Here is a 17,440-nt window from a genome sequence, read left to right as displayed (position 1 = left end):
TGTTGACCACACAGCTGTATCCCCATCTCTTATATCACATATACACTCAAAATTCACATGCATTCAAGCTAGATCATAATGGTCGGTGGTCAGGGGTATCATGGTATATTTAAACCTGTATTTTTTATGTCACATCAGACAATTACTTCACCTCTCAGTAGGAGATAACACACTTGGATAACACACTTGAATATAGCCTACATCAACTAAAATCATGAAAGCCATAAATAGAAGGAGGTGCCGGTCACTATCAACAATTAATAAACGAGGGCGATATTGTTTATATAGATATATAATTTGTCTACATCCACAGAGCATAGACCACACTTTCCTTGCCGACGCTGTACCTCTCAGCAATCATCGAGAAATTGCCAAATCCTTTATCGCTGCTACACTAATTACCTGCAGCATAGAATGGACGTCTCGATCATTGGACAGTCACAGTGCTTACCTTGTGTATGCAAATGAGCACCGGTAGAATAGAACTTCTTTTTATTACCTTTTTGACGTTTCTAATTAATATTTTATTGGGGATGTGTACTTTTATATTGTAATGTCTGACAAAAGACCCCCTGGGGATCAATCGGCGTGAAAGTGAAAGCGTCCCGCCATTGAACACAAAAAACATCGAACTTTAATGTTTATATAACTTGAAAGAGGAGGTCATTGTTGTCCTCTCCAAAATAACGTATGAAAGGGCGTTCTCTAACAATTTATTTGGCATTGTTCTTAAACCAAGCCGGGTACGACAATTTTAATGGCGCCCATTCACCGTCTCCTGTGTTACATTCATACATAGTCAACAGGAACTACGTGACCTACGCCCTCACACAAACATACTCATTGTAATTGGTGCAGTATATGAGACAGTACAAAGGAAACGTCGCGTTCAAGTCCTTTATTAAGATTTAAAATTCAGTACCTCCAGCTGCATTTTAGTTTATCTAGTTAACTGTGCAGGAAAAACTAATCAAGTGAATATATTGAAAAAATAGTTGTCAATGTCCAATTGGAAATGGGGCAATAGACCTCTCGAAGAATACAAGAGGTTGATCAAGCGTCGAAAGAAACTCACTCCCCCAAATATCAAATTATACCGTTGTCGGACTCTAATGGACACCGTCTCAAGGACATCTACCTAAAGAATCAAACACAATAGCATCCACCTTTGGCAGGAGGACAATGATATCGGAAGTACACCTACTACACTTACCCTCATAGTTTTCTCCCTGTACGTGTCTGGAGGCCTAGTAATAGTTCGTCACATCCACCAGACTTGTCAAATCGTTGGACCAAATCCTCTTCAGGTTGAAAGGCACGTAAAGTTTTGGTGAACTAGTAGCATAATGTCAACAATGTTAACATGGTAATCGTAACATTACTCGAAAGAATGCAGATTCTAGGAGTAAAAAGTTTAGATTTTACTGAACATGTCGAAAGCGTCAATTTATTAAGTACACGTATGCCGTAAGTCGAACACTATTATATTATCGTCCTGAAGGGTCAGATAGGTGGCTACCGTTCAACTCCTACGGACAACTGACTACATTCATGCAAATTTTTCTACTCCAAAACATTCCAAACCTACTAGAAGATATCAAGATGGGTCTAAATGTACTTATAAAGTAAACGTTTTAAAGCAAACAACCTTGTCAACATTCAATTTGAGCGCCTCAATTTATGGCAGACGATACTCAGTCGAGAATTATGCAAATAAGTGATATTTCTTACAAACCTAAGGGGTCTGAATAATTTTGCCGATTGTGAGTCGGATTATCTTATGTTCTGTTCTGTCACCGCTAGCTGCAGTAGGCATGCACCACTTACGTCTGCCGTTATGGACATCAGATCCATGGCAATTAAGGATTTCTTTCTAAAATATTACCCGAGAGGACGGCAAGTGAGGTCAGAATGACGCTGTACGTCTTGAATCTTTACTGTCATCCTCCACTAGTTGGTTTTAATTCACCCGTTTTGGATTACTCTACCGAATGACTGCAATATCACCTGAAGACGTCCGTTCTTTTGTTTGTGTGAGTCAACTTTCCATCGTTCACACGGTCTGTCTAATTTCTGTGCTGTCTGAATCACATGAGCCACAGTGAGACATATCGTCTGGAAAAACTGCTCTGACAGTCAAAACCAAAGACGGCTTCAAAATGCAATATCTATGGGATTGCGCCATTTTCTTGTATATATATTTCCATGCAGTAGTAGCAGCAGGCGGAGTGGGTCCCATTGTGACCACAGACTATGGTAAAGTTCGAGGGAAACGGATAAATTTAGACAACACTTACCTCCGAGACGTGAATGCTTTCCTCGGAATCCCCTACGCAGCACCACCGACTGGCAACCTACGTTTCAGGAACCCACTACCACCTCTGAGATGGGCTGGTGTCCTCAATTCTACCACATATGGACCTGTATGTCCACAAAATATAGAGATTACAGAAAATACCTCACCTTGGAGGAGGAAAATTTTAAACAGAGTTGCACCCTATATGGAAACAATGTCAGAAGATTGTCTTAAGTTGAATATATTTACACCAGTGAAAGGTATAGTATAGCATTTTATTATCCTTAGAGCTTTTATTATTGACCGATCATAATATGTGTATATGTTTGTGAAATAGAAATAGCACCGACAGGGATGCTGAAGACAAAATTGATAGTGTAAAGAATATATTGCCTTTATTTCGCTTCATTTGACGCTTCAAATGATTGGTTTATTACCTTTATAGTAATAACAATTTTGGCGCAATAGCGAATTGGAGACGTCAATCCAGACACGGTTAGGGCTAGGTAGACCCTTACCCAATTGAACAAACAATAATATTTTCCCTTTGAGTTCCTGTAAACAACCACTGTATAACGAGTACGTTTGTTATTTAGATTACTCGATGAATCTGTTTTTAAGACGCTGTCACTAGACGCAGTTACTACCTATGAAATATTTAACGTTCTAACATGGCAACGTTTATATCCGACAATACGTGGCGAGGAACATCCAGTGATACTGATACGGCTGAATTTCAATTATATCGTCAGAACACTCAGAAGGACGAACGAACGAACAGTGAACGCTGAAATGACATCAATATAGCAATATAAAAACATATAGACGTTTATTGATACAGTGATTTTTTGTAGTTGACCTCACATCATTTTCTCTCCTGAACCCTTTCAAATCGTAAAATAATAATCATAATCAACCCATTTTTATTTTAATATTTTGACGTAAAATTAGTAAGATTTTAACATACAATGTGGATTTGTATGATATACTATGTTTGGAGAGATTAGTTGTATGTTGCAAAATACAGGAACTACAGCATGCGTAGTACAGGCTTAATAAAGCGTACGTATTACGTTTACACTGCAGTTCTAAATACTACAACTTCGATTCGTTTGCATCACATATAGCATTAATTTATATTACATGTTTAATCCATGTAAACTAGAACTCGAACACGAACGCCGAATTTCAACAAAGCATTGCTTTCTGACGTCACACATGCCCACGATAGTCTTAGTAAACAATAGTACCTGTGTACTTTGTATAAATAATTAATTAGCCGTTATCCCCTGTAAAGACGGTGCTACACGTTACATGGCTTCGGCGTGAGTCTTTGAGGATACGTTCTGTCATTACATGCTACTAAATAGGTATTCAGACATCCAAGGACATATTAACATACATTTTCATACACATGGTTAGATTATGCATACTCGGTTAATTCAGCATATAATTGTACACATTTTCCTCAAGCTATTAAATTGTCAGTAACTTAAAAACACCAATATTAACGGTGTAAGAAGTAGACATATCGTTCACATATATTTTATGTTTGTTTGTTTATTTGTTACAAGCCGAGTGTATCATCAGTGCTACAATATCACCATTTATTGTGTTGTCATGCAGTGAAATTTGACGGAAATACCCGACAAACAACGATCATACGAAGTCAGATAATGCATAACCATATTTTGCAACGTTGCAGCAGGTCTTACAATCGTTTGTTCTGTGTGATCTATTAAGCTAATTAAATGATGTGCCAATAACCTTTGTTGCTAATGGACACAATTTGCTAGAAAACCCGGGAATTGACAGATTTTTCTATCGCTCTAAATTAATACTTTGTATAGCGCCAAGGTTATGTCGCCATTCTGTGTTTAGTAATGCATGTTAGCGCTGAAATGACAGATAACCACAATATAGCGATATTGTACAAGCAGTGAATTGAAGTCAGCCATGTCGGTGTCGATTTGGAAATGGAATCGTTTACCGTCGGTTAAGATTTCCCGCTCAAAGTATAGAACGAAGAATTCACTAGCAGTCCGACTCGTTTTTCCGTTGAAACTACTGTATACTGCATAAGGTTGAGCCCATGACCCTTTCAAGGGAATGTGCAGACCTTGCGCTAAAATGTTCCACATATCTTTGCTTTTAACATAGCAAATCCATACTTACGATATCTAGTCTCTAGTACAACATCAACACTATATCCTTTTAGGCAAGTTAGGCCCGTTTGTAAGTTCTCGGTAATTTTGAGTTATTTTATTACAGGTAAGAATATAAAAAAAGGACACTGAATTGTTCTGTATATCTTTGCTTTTTAACATAGCAAATCCCCACTAACGATATCTAGTCTCTAATACAACATCAATCTTTTTAGGTACATTTGTAAATTCTCAGTAATTTTGAGTCATTTTATTGCAGGTAAGAATATAATAAGGAGGCCGAGCTTCCCGTTCTTTAAACTTCAAACCTTCAGAGTCCACACTAAGTGGTATTAGAAACATGTTGTCATGATTTAAAGACTTAAATGGCACTGGCACTTTTATTCGTGACATATTTTCAGGTTCAGTAGAGCGTTTTACCTTGTCTGCCCCAGGCCATAATATCAAGGTAGAATTATTGACCTCAAGAGTATCAAAAGTTTCGACAGATAAATACGATATTATTTACTATAGCAATGATTTAATGCGGAATTAATCCGTATTGTTGTACTTATCGGCGAAGGTCTAGAGTAATGTTCTCTACGGCAGTAAGTTAATTTCTTCACTAGAGTAAGTTTTCAGCTTTGTGCTGTCTGCACCTTCGAAGGTTTGCTTTATTTACGTCTGGAGCGAAAATTCGAAGATCGTACTTGTTGCTACTTTAGCCTTTAATAAGTCAAAACAGTTCGCATACAATGATTTTGTTTTGTTGACAAGAGAGCTCACGAATCGACTGAAGGGTTCGCATTTCAATGGAAAATTAGCATGGATCTATAACGTAATGAATCCATCGTGAGAACCATACGAGTGCTCTCAGACAATATCAGTCAGATCATTGAGACAGATAGAGACTAGCCAAAGGGCAGTAAGAATGTAGTCCCAAACTCAGCATATATACAACAAATGATACTTGCATAGCAAGCAACTATTTCCGAACTATCATCCCTGATCACATGTTTACGGCGTGTGTTTTGTGGAAGTGTAAGTGTATATTCTTTCAAGTAGTCGTGTTTGGAATTTAAGTAATGCAACTCATTGGCAGGTGTACTAACTCAGAGTTCACAACAATACACTCAGTGAATGCACCACGTCATTTTTAGTATCATTAACTTCATAATCTTTCTAGCCTTTCTGTCATTTCTGATAAATTACTTTCCGCCTTGTCAGATATTAATGAAACACACTTCAAATAGTTTCAAATTGATACACAACTTAGAAATGTTTGAGTATGTTTTCCTTGACCTAACAATTCCACAAGTAAACTAGGCAGGCCGATTTCTGAAGACCTCCAGCACAGCGAATAATACTTTCATATGTTGTTCAAATTCCCATAGGTACAAGTTGTTTTGTAGTCAAGACCTTTCAATTGACCCATCAATGTTGCTTTTGGATTGTATTGTAATTTTCTGTATGTACACCCCCAGGTTGCAGGATTATCCTTGTAAGGTGCTCAACATGTAAATAAGCCCAATCAAAGTGGAGATAATTATGTATGTTTGGCCAAGGTATTTGGATTAGCATGTTTGCCAGCCAAAGACGTTTATAAGTGTAGGACCCTATGAAAGTTTGGTCTTAGATTTGGCAATATTATATTTTTTTAGATTATGTTATATTTTTAAGATTACAGTGCCAGAATATATTTGCACCCGTTACCATGGTTATTATATTGTGAATAGAAATGACGTTATACCATTGGTCAGGTATTGCAGTTGTACAAGCTGAGTTCAGCTGTTTTTATACTCGAATGCAAAAAACTTGCATAAAACCTCGATGAAACTATTCTTGTATGATGTTAATATTGATGCATGCCTTCTATAACATCAAAGTCTTCTTCTGTTGTTGTTTGTACAGTTGATGGCCCACGCGATTACTTTATAACATTTTAATATCTGTATATACTAAATTATGTCTTCGAATCATTTATATCTTATGTCTCAATTACCAGGTTTGAGTTCTTCCAATAGCACTTGATGGTTAAGTGTGCTTTAGGCTGTAAAATGTGTCACAGTCAAGTATATTTGAACATGCAGCAAAACAACGAAACCCGCTAAATGTATAAACCCGACGCATGCCCCTGTAACCAAAGAATATTATATTTAAAAAAAATAGACACCTGTATTGTCATATTAAAGATAAATCTGCCACAAATGATAGCTAAAATTCAACAAAAGTTTGGTACCTATTACATCTTTTATGACAAGGAAGAATACAGTCATGGTATATCATCCCCATTCACGTCACAGTCAATTCCCCATCTTTTCATACAAACTGTGAAATCCTGCTGGGCTTACCCATTCACCAATACTAGCGTGTTAAACATCCATAGATTTCATTGATTCTTTTTAATCTTACTCAGCATCTTTTATAATTGCATTTATTTTCAATAAGTCAGCTACGGTCGCTGCAAATTCACAAATAATATGCCTCCCAAGCCATGCCCATCGTAAACACTCCAAGAGAGCAATTTCACCATGTTCAATTACATAAGCAGCTGCAATTTGCCTGTAGAAATTATAAAGTTGCTTTAACCTTTACAACAATAACAGTTGTCTATTGTGGTGTCGACTTGTTAACCCCACCTCGCTTGGGGGTTGTGTACATTTTCTAACTATTTAGGTACACATAATTATTGATTTAACCCACATGTTACTTCATTTAGACAAAAGAGAAAGGATGAAGGAAGACGGTAATTGTCACCCTAAAACAATGAATCATTTACTTGCGTACAACAGTCTCTATATACCCTACACCGTTTTGAAAACAAGGCGTTGCTATTTGCTCTTTACGAGCAGTTTCTCTTGAGTAGGTGAATTACGTAACAGGTGATTCATTGTCAAAATTTTTATCATTTACTCTCTCATTTCTGTTTCTCAGTTCTCTTTACAGTTCAGTTTTCAGACAAAGCCTTTTGTTTAAAATGCTAATCGTTTGCTATTTCTTTATAGGTGCTTGTTCAAAGTTCTCTTTATTTATAGTTTTGTTTATGTGATAACGACTTCAAGTGTTTCATTATTGACACCTCTTTGCTGCCAAAGAAATGTTTTCCCATCAGATCCCAGGCTTTGTGTGCTTCCAATGTTTCTTTAGTCGTTTGTTTTACATTTCTTTTTTGTAGGCACATAAAGATATTACTGTTGTGTTTTAGTAGTCAATATGTTAAGTAGGATAAACAAAGTAGGTTGTTAGCTTTTTTCACAGACATGTTAATGCATAGACCGTAGAGACCCTACACGAAAGGGTCTATGGTCAATGTTTAGTACTGCAGTAAAGAATAGTCTGGCAACACAGTTCAGAATCACATTAACATAATTATTGAATAGAAAAAAAGAAGGGAGGTAAAATTAACTTTTAGTAACCTTTTTCGACTCTTTTCATGACGACTTCGTTATACAACTCTGGGATTGGCTTATTTAGTGAATAGATACTATAGTTCTCTATCGTCTATTGCTATACATAAAATATTTAGCACTCTATACTCTGAAGAATTTCCACGAAAAGAGTCGTTGTTTTTTTAGTGACAAAACTAGAGTCGTTTACAACTTACGCATGTTTAAGCAATGTGTTCGTGTTGTTTCATTAAATCCGTTAACTGATTCGTTAAACTTGCTCCTCAATAATTAAAGAAGATTTGCGGCAATTAAAAAAAGAGTGTTTAGAAAAACAGACAGTGGATTGAGAAAGGGAAAGCACTAATGATTTACTTTAAGATATTCCCTAATAAATTATTACTGAAGGCGTGAGTAAACACTCAATTGATTAGGAAATGCCTGGCTAGCTAAGTAGTTGAGTGACACACACCTCACGACCACGTTTTGAAACTACAGGATACATTGTATTGGACTAAATGATCGATTGGAGGGACCCTCACCTATGCTGTGTCATACATACTGCACGCTTTTCTTTCCGGGGAAAAACCTAAACAATTAGGCGGTGTTGAACACCACCCACCTTCGTCATTGAGTTTGTGATAATCGCTCTGGCTTGGTGATTATCACGGACTTTAGCTGACTTTGTAGGCGGTTTGATCAACCCAATTGTTAAACGTAGGTCCCTTTCTTCGATCTCTGTACCTCTTCCAAAGAGGTTAATGAGCTCGTATGCTAAAACTTTATAAATTACAACAAATTGGATTAACTGCTAACTTTTCTGAAAGGATGTAGCACGACCCAAGTCCTCTCCACAGTTAAATATACTTTACTACAAAATGTATTTGACCAGCGCTAGTCCATTGAATTAACACCACTGTCTCTTTTCTTGCCATTGTTGGACTTTGAGTGAAGAACACACGAGAGTGTTTATTTTCCTCTCCAAGGTATTGTCATGGACTGATTACGTCTTGGGCTCAAGAAGCGAATCCTTTCTCTTATTCCCGTCTGTGTCATCACATAATAATTGCTATGCCGTGACTTCAAGTACACTGTCTATAGACTCATTCCACTATCTTCTTATGACTTCAGTTTATCGAAACGTCAATACCTCGGTGAGTCATGTCAGGCTTCCACGTGAGTCAGACACGAACACGGAATTCGTTATACTATCCGTGTTGAAGTGTGGACATGTTGCGATGTTTTATCGAACGTTTGAATGTTTCTCCCGTTATCGACGTTCGGGGTTAATGTGTCAGATTTTACACTGCTTGGTTCATTCTGTCTGCGACTCTTTGACCAGTACGGCCAGAACGACGCCAGATTGCCGAGATTATCATCTTGCCTAGGCGCGCCCTCGTCAGTGGGTGGAGGGTGGAGGCGCATAGGCAAACACTGACAGGAACAATAACAGACACAGGTACACATATAGACAGACAGTGATATCATTTTATGACTACTAAAGTTTAATTCTTTAGACAGTGAGTAGATACATGTTTAATTACACTAACCACGCTCTTCAATGTATACAGTGACAGCGACGACAATACCTATACACAGCAAAAGCCAAATGTTTCAGACCCGGATGTAACCTGGTACATTGTATTTCTCATGATCTATTAAAGGTCGCCGAGTGAAAGTTATTGAGAAAATTGCATTTCTGTTTACTCAAGGCAATAGCTAATGGCAACATTACGGCGAATTAGACGTACTAGTGTTTGAGAAGTCAGAGTGAATGGTAAAGAATTATTAGAGATTGTGAAGTATTCACTGACAGGAAACGCCTGCCGAAAATCACTGTCCGATGGACCCACCCTATCAAAGCAACAAATGAACACTTGTGTTCTTGTCATTCCTGTATGAAAATGTCAACATTGACCATTCGACCTTACAATCGATCAAGTCTGATTTAGTGAATCTATGTCGGGTTGACTTCATTACGCATGGTTTCACCTTTGATCCATACAACGATCAGCTGGACTTCCAATAAGGCCAATCCCCTTGGAGACATTCATTTTAATTCCCAGCTAAGATTCTCCTGAAATGGCATTTGTCATTCAGCGCAATTTATTCAGTGAATCCCGGTCAAGGACGCATATGTGTATTCATGTTCCCCCGCAAGGAAATTGCATTCTTTGCTTCTTCAACAAACAGCTGTAGCAATGCACGTACCTGGGTGTAGGTAAAATCGAGGGCGTATTGCATACGGCAGTTCTCAGACCATTATTAACGATATAGTGGTCTGAGGGTAGTTGTACAATCATGGTACCTGGTTGGGGCACGTGGGGACGTACGTTATCTGCCATTCAAGCAGTTGTACACGTGCAAGTACGAGTTAACGATACATTGAAATACATATAGTGTATGCTATAGTTATCATGTATATTAGAGTTAGCATTCGACAGAAAATCAACCACTTTATTAAATTTGGGTACATGGGTCCATTCTACTGAAACTGTAGAGTGAACTGAAAAGTGGAGTTTTTTCCAATCATTTGGTGTGCGTGAGATTTTACTCACTCTTTGGTTTTATGAGCTGTTTGCTTGTCTTTTTGTACGTTTTTTGTTTCTTGTATTGTGTGTATGTATGTATGTATGTATGTATGTATGTATGTATGTATGTATGTATGTATGTATGTATGTATGTATGTATATGTGTGTGTGTGTGTGTGTGTGTGTGTGTGTGTGTGTGTGTTTTACAAACAAGCAAACATTTTATGGCCGTATTTTATAGTCGATTCATTGTATGCTTTCGCATCTTGCTTAACAGGTGTCATTGGAAGAACAGTGTTAGGCACTGAACCGTCTTTTGACAAGAGAATGGTATCGTAAAACTAATAAAATAGAAATGGGAACATCGACATATTATGTGTGCCAGCTAAACCAGTAGCCGGTTATCAATAATGTACTCTCACTGATGAACTCTGTGTGTGTATATGTACTCCTCGAGGTACTTGACTACATTGTCACACAAGACAGATAGTTGATTATATCCTTATAGATGATTAGGTCGGGAGTTCAAAGGCATATCACACAAGACTTTATGCTGCCATTTACTCTTGGCCTTGCTAGGCAATTACAATTGAATGCAACATAAGTCAGCAATTAGCAATACCCCTAGGGAAATTAAAGGAAGGGTCAAACTGCCTAGGGAATCATGGTCAGAAAAAGTACAGGACATTGTTGACTTTAAAATGTACATTCACACTACGTACAGCGGTGGTGAGAGTGTGACAGTGTTTGGAAGATTGAAAAAAGAAGTTCGCCCATGGTATCGAAGTGGAAGACAAATTACATGTCTTAAATTTATTGTGGTTACAGACTATATCACTTTGTTTTAGCCTAAACTTATCTAATACACGCAGAAACATATATACATTCATCCTTCCATACAGCCATCCATCTATCCATCCATCCATCCATCCATCCATACATATATACATACATACATACATACATACACACAGGCACATACATACATACATACATACATACACACACACCCATCCCCCCCCACACACACACATACATACATACATACATACATACATACATATTCACCCCCCCCCACACACACACACACATACATACATACATACATACATACATACATACATACATACATACATACATACATACATACATTTTCTGAGCAAGTATTACATTACTATAACATAATAAATCCGCGTTGCAATAAAAAACTTAAATGAATGTAAGATAATGCGAAATTGATCGATACAACTGGAATAGAAATATTAGTCTGATACCAAGCCGCAAAGCCGTTTTAAATATTTGCCTGTTTGTAGTGCTTATAGCACTCAGACATCGAATAGCTGATAAATGGTATGTCACGGCCTTCCTTTAGATTACTCACAATGTGGATAATGTACACCATACACGTATGATCAAAGGAAGCCTTTTGATGCCTGCCAATAAAAGCGACATTTCAGGTAACAACGACGGAGTTCTATTTCATCTTCATCTAATAAATTGAATAAGCCTGAAGGCAAGTGAATTAAGGAGATTGGACCCTTGTGAAAGTAAAGGAGACTTTTGTTGACGAGATTTGACGGTGAGGAGTATAGGGGCGGGGATGAGGCCTCCAAGAGCAGCAGTCTTCAGTTTAGTCTAGATCTGTCTTGTTGGTCTGCCGTTTTTTTACGTGTGCCTCTCAGTGTCAGTTACCCCCAACCCCGCGTCTATATCTGTCTCTATCCAACTACGTTTGTTTTTCTCTCCCTTCAATCAATTATCCATCTTCTGGTCTTAACACCGAATGAAAGGCACACAGACAATATTGCATGTCCAGACGTACATTCCCTAAGCCACTTTTGATTGGAAAGGTTGTATACCATGGAAATTGGCATGCAAGCATTCATCCTTCACAAACGAATACCAGTCATTCTTAACAATCCAATCAAATCCTTAAGCGGAAGACTGCATTTATACAACTAACAGTTATACTCATAATACCGAGACTTGCAAATTAGGGACCACCAAAATACATATACTAGTGTTTATCATGAATACATGTTTTTTCCATACATAATTAAATTGTTAGTTTTTTCTTCAATTAACTCAGTGAATGTTCAAAAAACAAAACCACTGTATGCCATGTACCTACATACTCGACGACTTTTGAGTAGCTGAAACTTTACTCTGTAGATGTTCTCTGCACTCGCCACTGAATATATATATATTATATATATATATATATATATGTATATATATATATATATATATATATATATATATATATATATATATATATATATATATATATATATATATATATATATTCTGTTGCCCTGCTCCTCACTCGCTTTTTCTTTTTCATAGTTCTCAGTAATTAGCCGTTCCAGTGAAGTCAATATTTCCCTTAATGTCGTTCACATGTATTTAAATTTACAAATACTTGAGTGTATTTTGTTTATTTGAGTAAAGCAAACTGAATGTCGTGAATAACAGAAATTCGACAATTATTAGGCATCTTACAAGAGAAATCCCGACCCCTTTTGCGCACGTGTACTTTTCCTGAGAATATTTCCCTTGCATTGAGAGTTATTTAGTATTCATGCTTTGATATTAATACATAAAATAGTGCACATTAAAAGGTTTGGAAATAAATACAATATTCATCAACGATTTACAGTCAGAGAGTGACATAGGTTAACGTCTGAAAGTTGCATTTATGTCAGACCCGATGTCTCTGGGGTCGATTTTACAATCTAAAGAAAGCGATGTGAGATAGCGAGTAAACGTTTGCGAGTGCACTGAAACAATCTTTATTGACAGACATTAGCCTAATGGAATACTGAGGAAGGACTCATTCACATTGTTTACTTCATGCACAAGATAACACTCACAGGAATAGTCAATGCAGGAAAGTTTTAGGTGAGAAGCAGAAAGGACCCTAGTGATCTGTACAATTCGGTCCTCTGTTGGAGAGGCACAGCTATTTAAATCGATCCTTGTCAGTTACTGAATGGAAAATTCCAGTACCTACTTTCATACCGTCGTCAATTGGTGCCCAGGGCCCGGAAGAATGTTTTGAAGTGAACTCTTTTATCTCGCTCGTTTATGTCTGAATCGCTGATACTTTAATACTCGCGTAATTCTCAATTGTATTCTCATTCATAGAATTTTATTACATCTTGATGTAGTGTTTTGCCCGATGCCGAAATTTTTATGGGTAATAAAATACACGTTTTACTTAAGACGCGTACATGCTAACTCAGAAAAGGCAGGTTAACCAACATCCCGCCAAGCTGAGTATAGATTGATAACATGTAACTGGTTACAAATTCTCACAGCAAGTAGCCATGGCGTACAGGAAGTGTATCAATAACGTCTTGGTGTCTGTAGAGAATAGCAAATACTGCACACCTGAAAGTGATTGAACGCCATTCTTATAACTTATTAACATAACAAATGCATGGATTTTTGAAATAAAAGGCGAAGTAATACGAGCTACAAAAAAGCGTGATAATATGCACCATTTAATTTGCCCACCTATCATCATGGAGTTCAACCGTAAAACTTACACACTGATGTCACGTTTTCACTTTGCTACTGTCACCAGACTTTGAAATGACTGATAAAATTAATGAGCTGTTGGTTTCAAAGTTCAGCTTGAACACGCATAGTTTGCTGACAATTACAGTACATAGCCATGCTAATGTAATAAACACTCAACATAGTATATTACTGTGGACGTAACAGGAACAAACAAAATAGCTAGCTGTAATTTTACATCGAAAGTGACAGTAACAAACCTGTGTACCTGGTAATGCATGTACTCATAAATCACGTGACCTTGTTTGTTCGCACATATTGCGATATCCTCGTCTCACCTTTTCTCTTTATTATTCCATGGATGATAAAACATGCATGTAAAAGGAATTAAAAATAGTAACTTCCAATAGTATTAGATGAACCATAACCAGAAACAGTATAGTATAATAAATAAGTTAGAATGATTAACAACCGCTAATGGGCCGTAAAACAATGTTTAAATAGTATCATTCAGATCTTGTTATGTTAAATCTTCATAAGTGCCATTATTTTTAAATTACTAATTAATTCAGAATAACCTATTACATCAATTTTAATCAAATGTTCACCGTTTTGTAGTTTCTGTCTTACATAGTAATGTGTATTATTCATCAGTTAATCATTTTAAAGCGTGTATTGATAACCACCTCAGAACAGTAAGGGGTCTTTTAAAAGCCTCAATGGCTTCCTACCCCACGTAAATTCAAGGTAAATTCACGGTATTAATCATTACTACGTATTGGGATATTGTATAGCTGTCAGTAGAATGGAGACGGATTTTTCTTGAAAAGACTCCACCTGCTACGTGTACATGTTAGACATTTCCCAATAGGGTAGCGTGTAGCTTGCGCAGCATATGCTGAGTGTTTCAGCAGTGTCAAGGTGTCTTGTTCACAACTGAGGCTTACTGTATATGATTAGCTACAGGAAACTGTAATTTTAAATGAACACCTGTACCACTGGGACCTTTGTTTTCCATTTTATCTTCTGGATATATATGTATCCAGTTTCCGGATTACATCATGAAATAGTAACGTTCTATGTCGCAATTGTAGAAGAGTTGATTTCCTTATTGATTTATTCATCAGTGATCCCAGCATCGCACCCACCTCGATATATCTTATATTCTCATGTATTATGCTGCTTAATGTGATAATGATATATTTTGTACAAATTATAATAAAATTGGCGACGACCCATGGAACTTGGAAGATGACAGTCTATTAAGATGTAGGAACTGTAATAGGGCAAAAAAACCAAACGTGTTGCCGATAATTCGACCCCCAAGTTTAAGCCGCCAGTCTTAAACATTTTTTCAACATTTATAACAAAAAGATAAGAAATCATGTCTTCTTGACCTTCATGCATGTGTGTTTTCTTTCCTCAGTGATGTCTGTACATATTTTATCAAAGTATCGACATTTCGTTTGTTATTAAAAATAAAAACAATTAAAAGGTAAAGATAAAATTGATTAAAATTACGTGAAATCCCGACCTACCTACCTGTAGGTATTTTCAGAGGCCATGGTATCGGAAACACACAAATATTTTTTATCGCCTCTAAGGTAGCCGCGGATCAGTTAGAATCTCTATCAATTGATTTAATTATGTTACAGTACATATTACAGAAATGCATCCAATCATGTATAGAATGCAAACTGAGATATTAATTGGATTCTGGTAACAGAGGAATATATTTATAGTGATATCCAGCTGTTAAAGTGGTAATAGAACATGTGCATATAACATACAACAATTGACCATGTCATGAAATGAGTATGGCAAACTTCCTTTTACTACTAGAGAAAGTTTGATGTAGATGCCATGCCGTTGAGATAATCACACCAATGGCAGTTGATTGATTGACAGTTCAGCTATGTTAGAGGGACTGGTTGAGAAAAAAAATGAACGGGGGTTTTTCTCCACCAGAAAGATACTTAAAACAAAAACAAAAACAATACACTTAAGATGTGATGTGCCTGGTAAAGACTATTGAAATAATTTGTTGATAACCAATCAAGTCCAGGGTCCAGAGTAAATTACAGAATTGATTAGACAAGCTAGTTACATGTTCGGAAATTAGTTTTAGTTTGCCTGTAGTATATATTAAACTTTATAGCAAATTACTCAATCTTCCTAAAAGAGCAGAATTATCCCTACAAATTATATACTGTCATTGGCAAATTGATGGCCCAGACAGCAGACGAGCCCAACTCTTAGGAATGTTAGCTACAATCCGATTATTGAAATCGTAAGACATGTTGTTCTGTTTATTCTATGGAGATGGCTCTTTCTCGTTATTAGTCCAAGAAGTTTCTTTGAAAAGAGAAGGAAAGATATATATATAAAAAATTGATACATTAAACATGATTGACATGGATTCAAAAAATACAGGACATTTAAGGTCTGTATGCATCTACAAATGAACTATATAATTTATATTCACAAGTCTGAAATATGTATGCTAATTGGTACTAATATACAACCGAAAATGATCTGCTTCTAAAGCAACCATCTGCAAAAAAAGTCAATACTTTTAAGTATTGCAAGATCTTTGTAACATGGAAGTTCCGTGTAACTATGAAATTATAAAGTATGATTGGTATGAATGGCGATTCTATCCTTGTCCTTGACCGTTAACCTCAAGGTCAAATGCTAAAGTGCAATGTATGAAGTATAGAAACATGTATGGAACTTGGGTATAGTATAGTGTAGTATAGTAGTGTTTCCAAGCGATACATTTGCACATATTTTGAGGCTATGTGATGGGAATTACAGACAAGTGTGGGTTACAATGCTCAACATCATGTTTTCCTTTACTCTACGGTGGATTACAATGCTCAACACCATGTTTTCCTTTACTCTTCTGTGGATTACAATGTTCAACACCATGTTTTCCTTTACTCTTTTGCTGGGCAACACTTCCATTAACCATAATCTTTATTTCTAAGTTTAAACAATGTCATTTAACATTATTTCATGGCAAGCAAATCTTAGGATATAAGCTAGTAACTCGTATATCATAAGGTACTGTTTGTGAATTCATTTTTCTACGGCGATTTTAATACTAAATCTTCTTGATATTTTTCTTCATGGACAAATATATAATACTGTTTTGATTTTCGTGTTACGCTTGCACCAGGATTTTTTATGACTTTCCTTTAAGTTTTCAATGTAATCTAACTTGTTTAGATTAGTTCAGTTGCTATATCTCAGTCAATATTGATGACTCCTCTTTACAAAATTGATAAGTTATTTACTAGAATTTTCTGTCATTATACGTTAGTAGTATCATGATGGATAGTCCACATTGATTTCAAAGATAAGGAAACTAGTACTTATTTGTGTTTATTTTAGGCAAAAGTATTTTGTAATTTAGAACAAGGTTGATTACCAGCTTGATTCATGTTTTAGTTCTAGCCAATATCTTAAAATATACAAGATCCTGTATCTGCCTGAAGGTATTTCTATGTCAGACTCGCAATCCACTCTACATGATCTAAGTCTTGTGTATTAAGGACA

General features: G+C 36.5%; 1 protein-coding gene across 1 annotated transcript in view; it reads left to right on the top strand.

Moving 5' to 3' along the window:
* The first annotated feature begins 2,159 nt into the window (after window positions 1-2,159).
* Window positions 2,160-17,440, top strand: part of LOC144442793 (neuroligin-4, X-linked-like) — a 54,466-nt gene continuing 39,185 nt past the window's right edge. Inside the window, exon 1 of the mRNA XM_078132167.1 lies at window positions 2,160-2,556. Coding sequence (XP_077988293.1) covers window positions 2,160-2,556 — 397 coding nt within the window. The remainder of the gene's footprint in view (window positions 2,557-17,440) is intronic.

The sequence above is a fragment of the Glandiceps talaboti genome, chromosome 11 (genome assembly GCF_964340395.1).
Source record: "Glandiceps talaboti chromosome 11, keGlaTala1.1, whole genome shotgun sequence".
Taxonomy (NCBI): Eukaryota; Metazoa; Hemichordata; class Enteropneusta; family Spengelidae; genus Glandiceps; species Glandiceps talaboti.
This window is presented reverse-complemented; position numbering and strand designations above follow the sequence as displayed.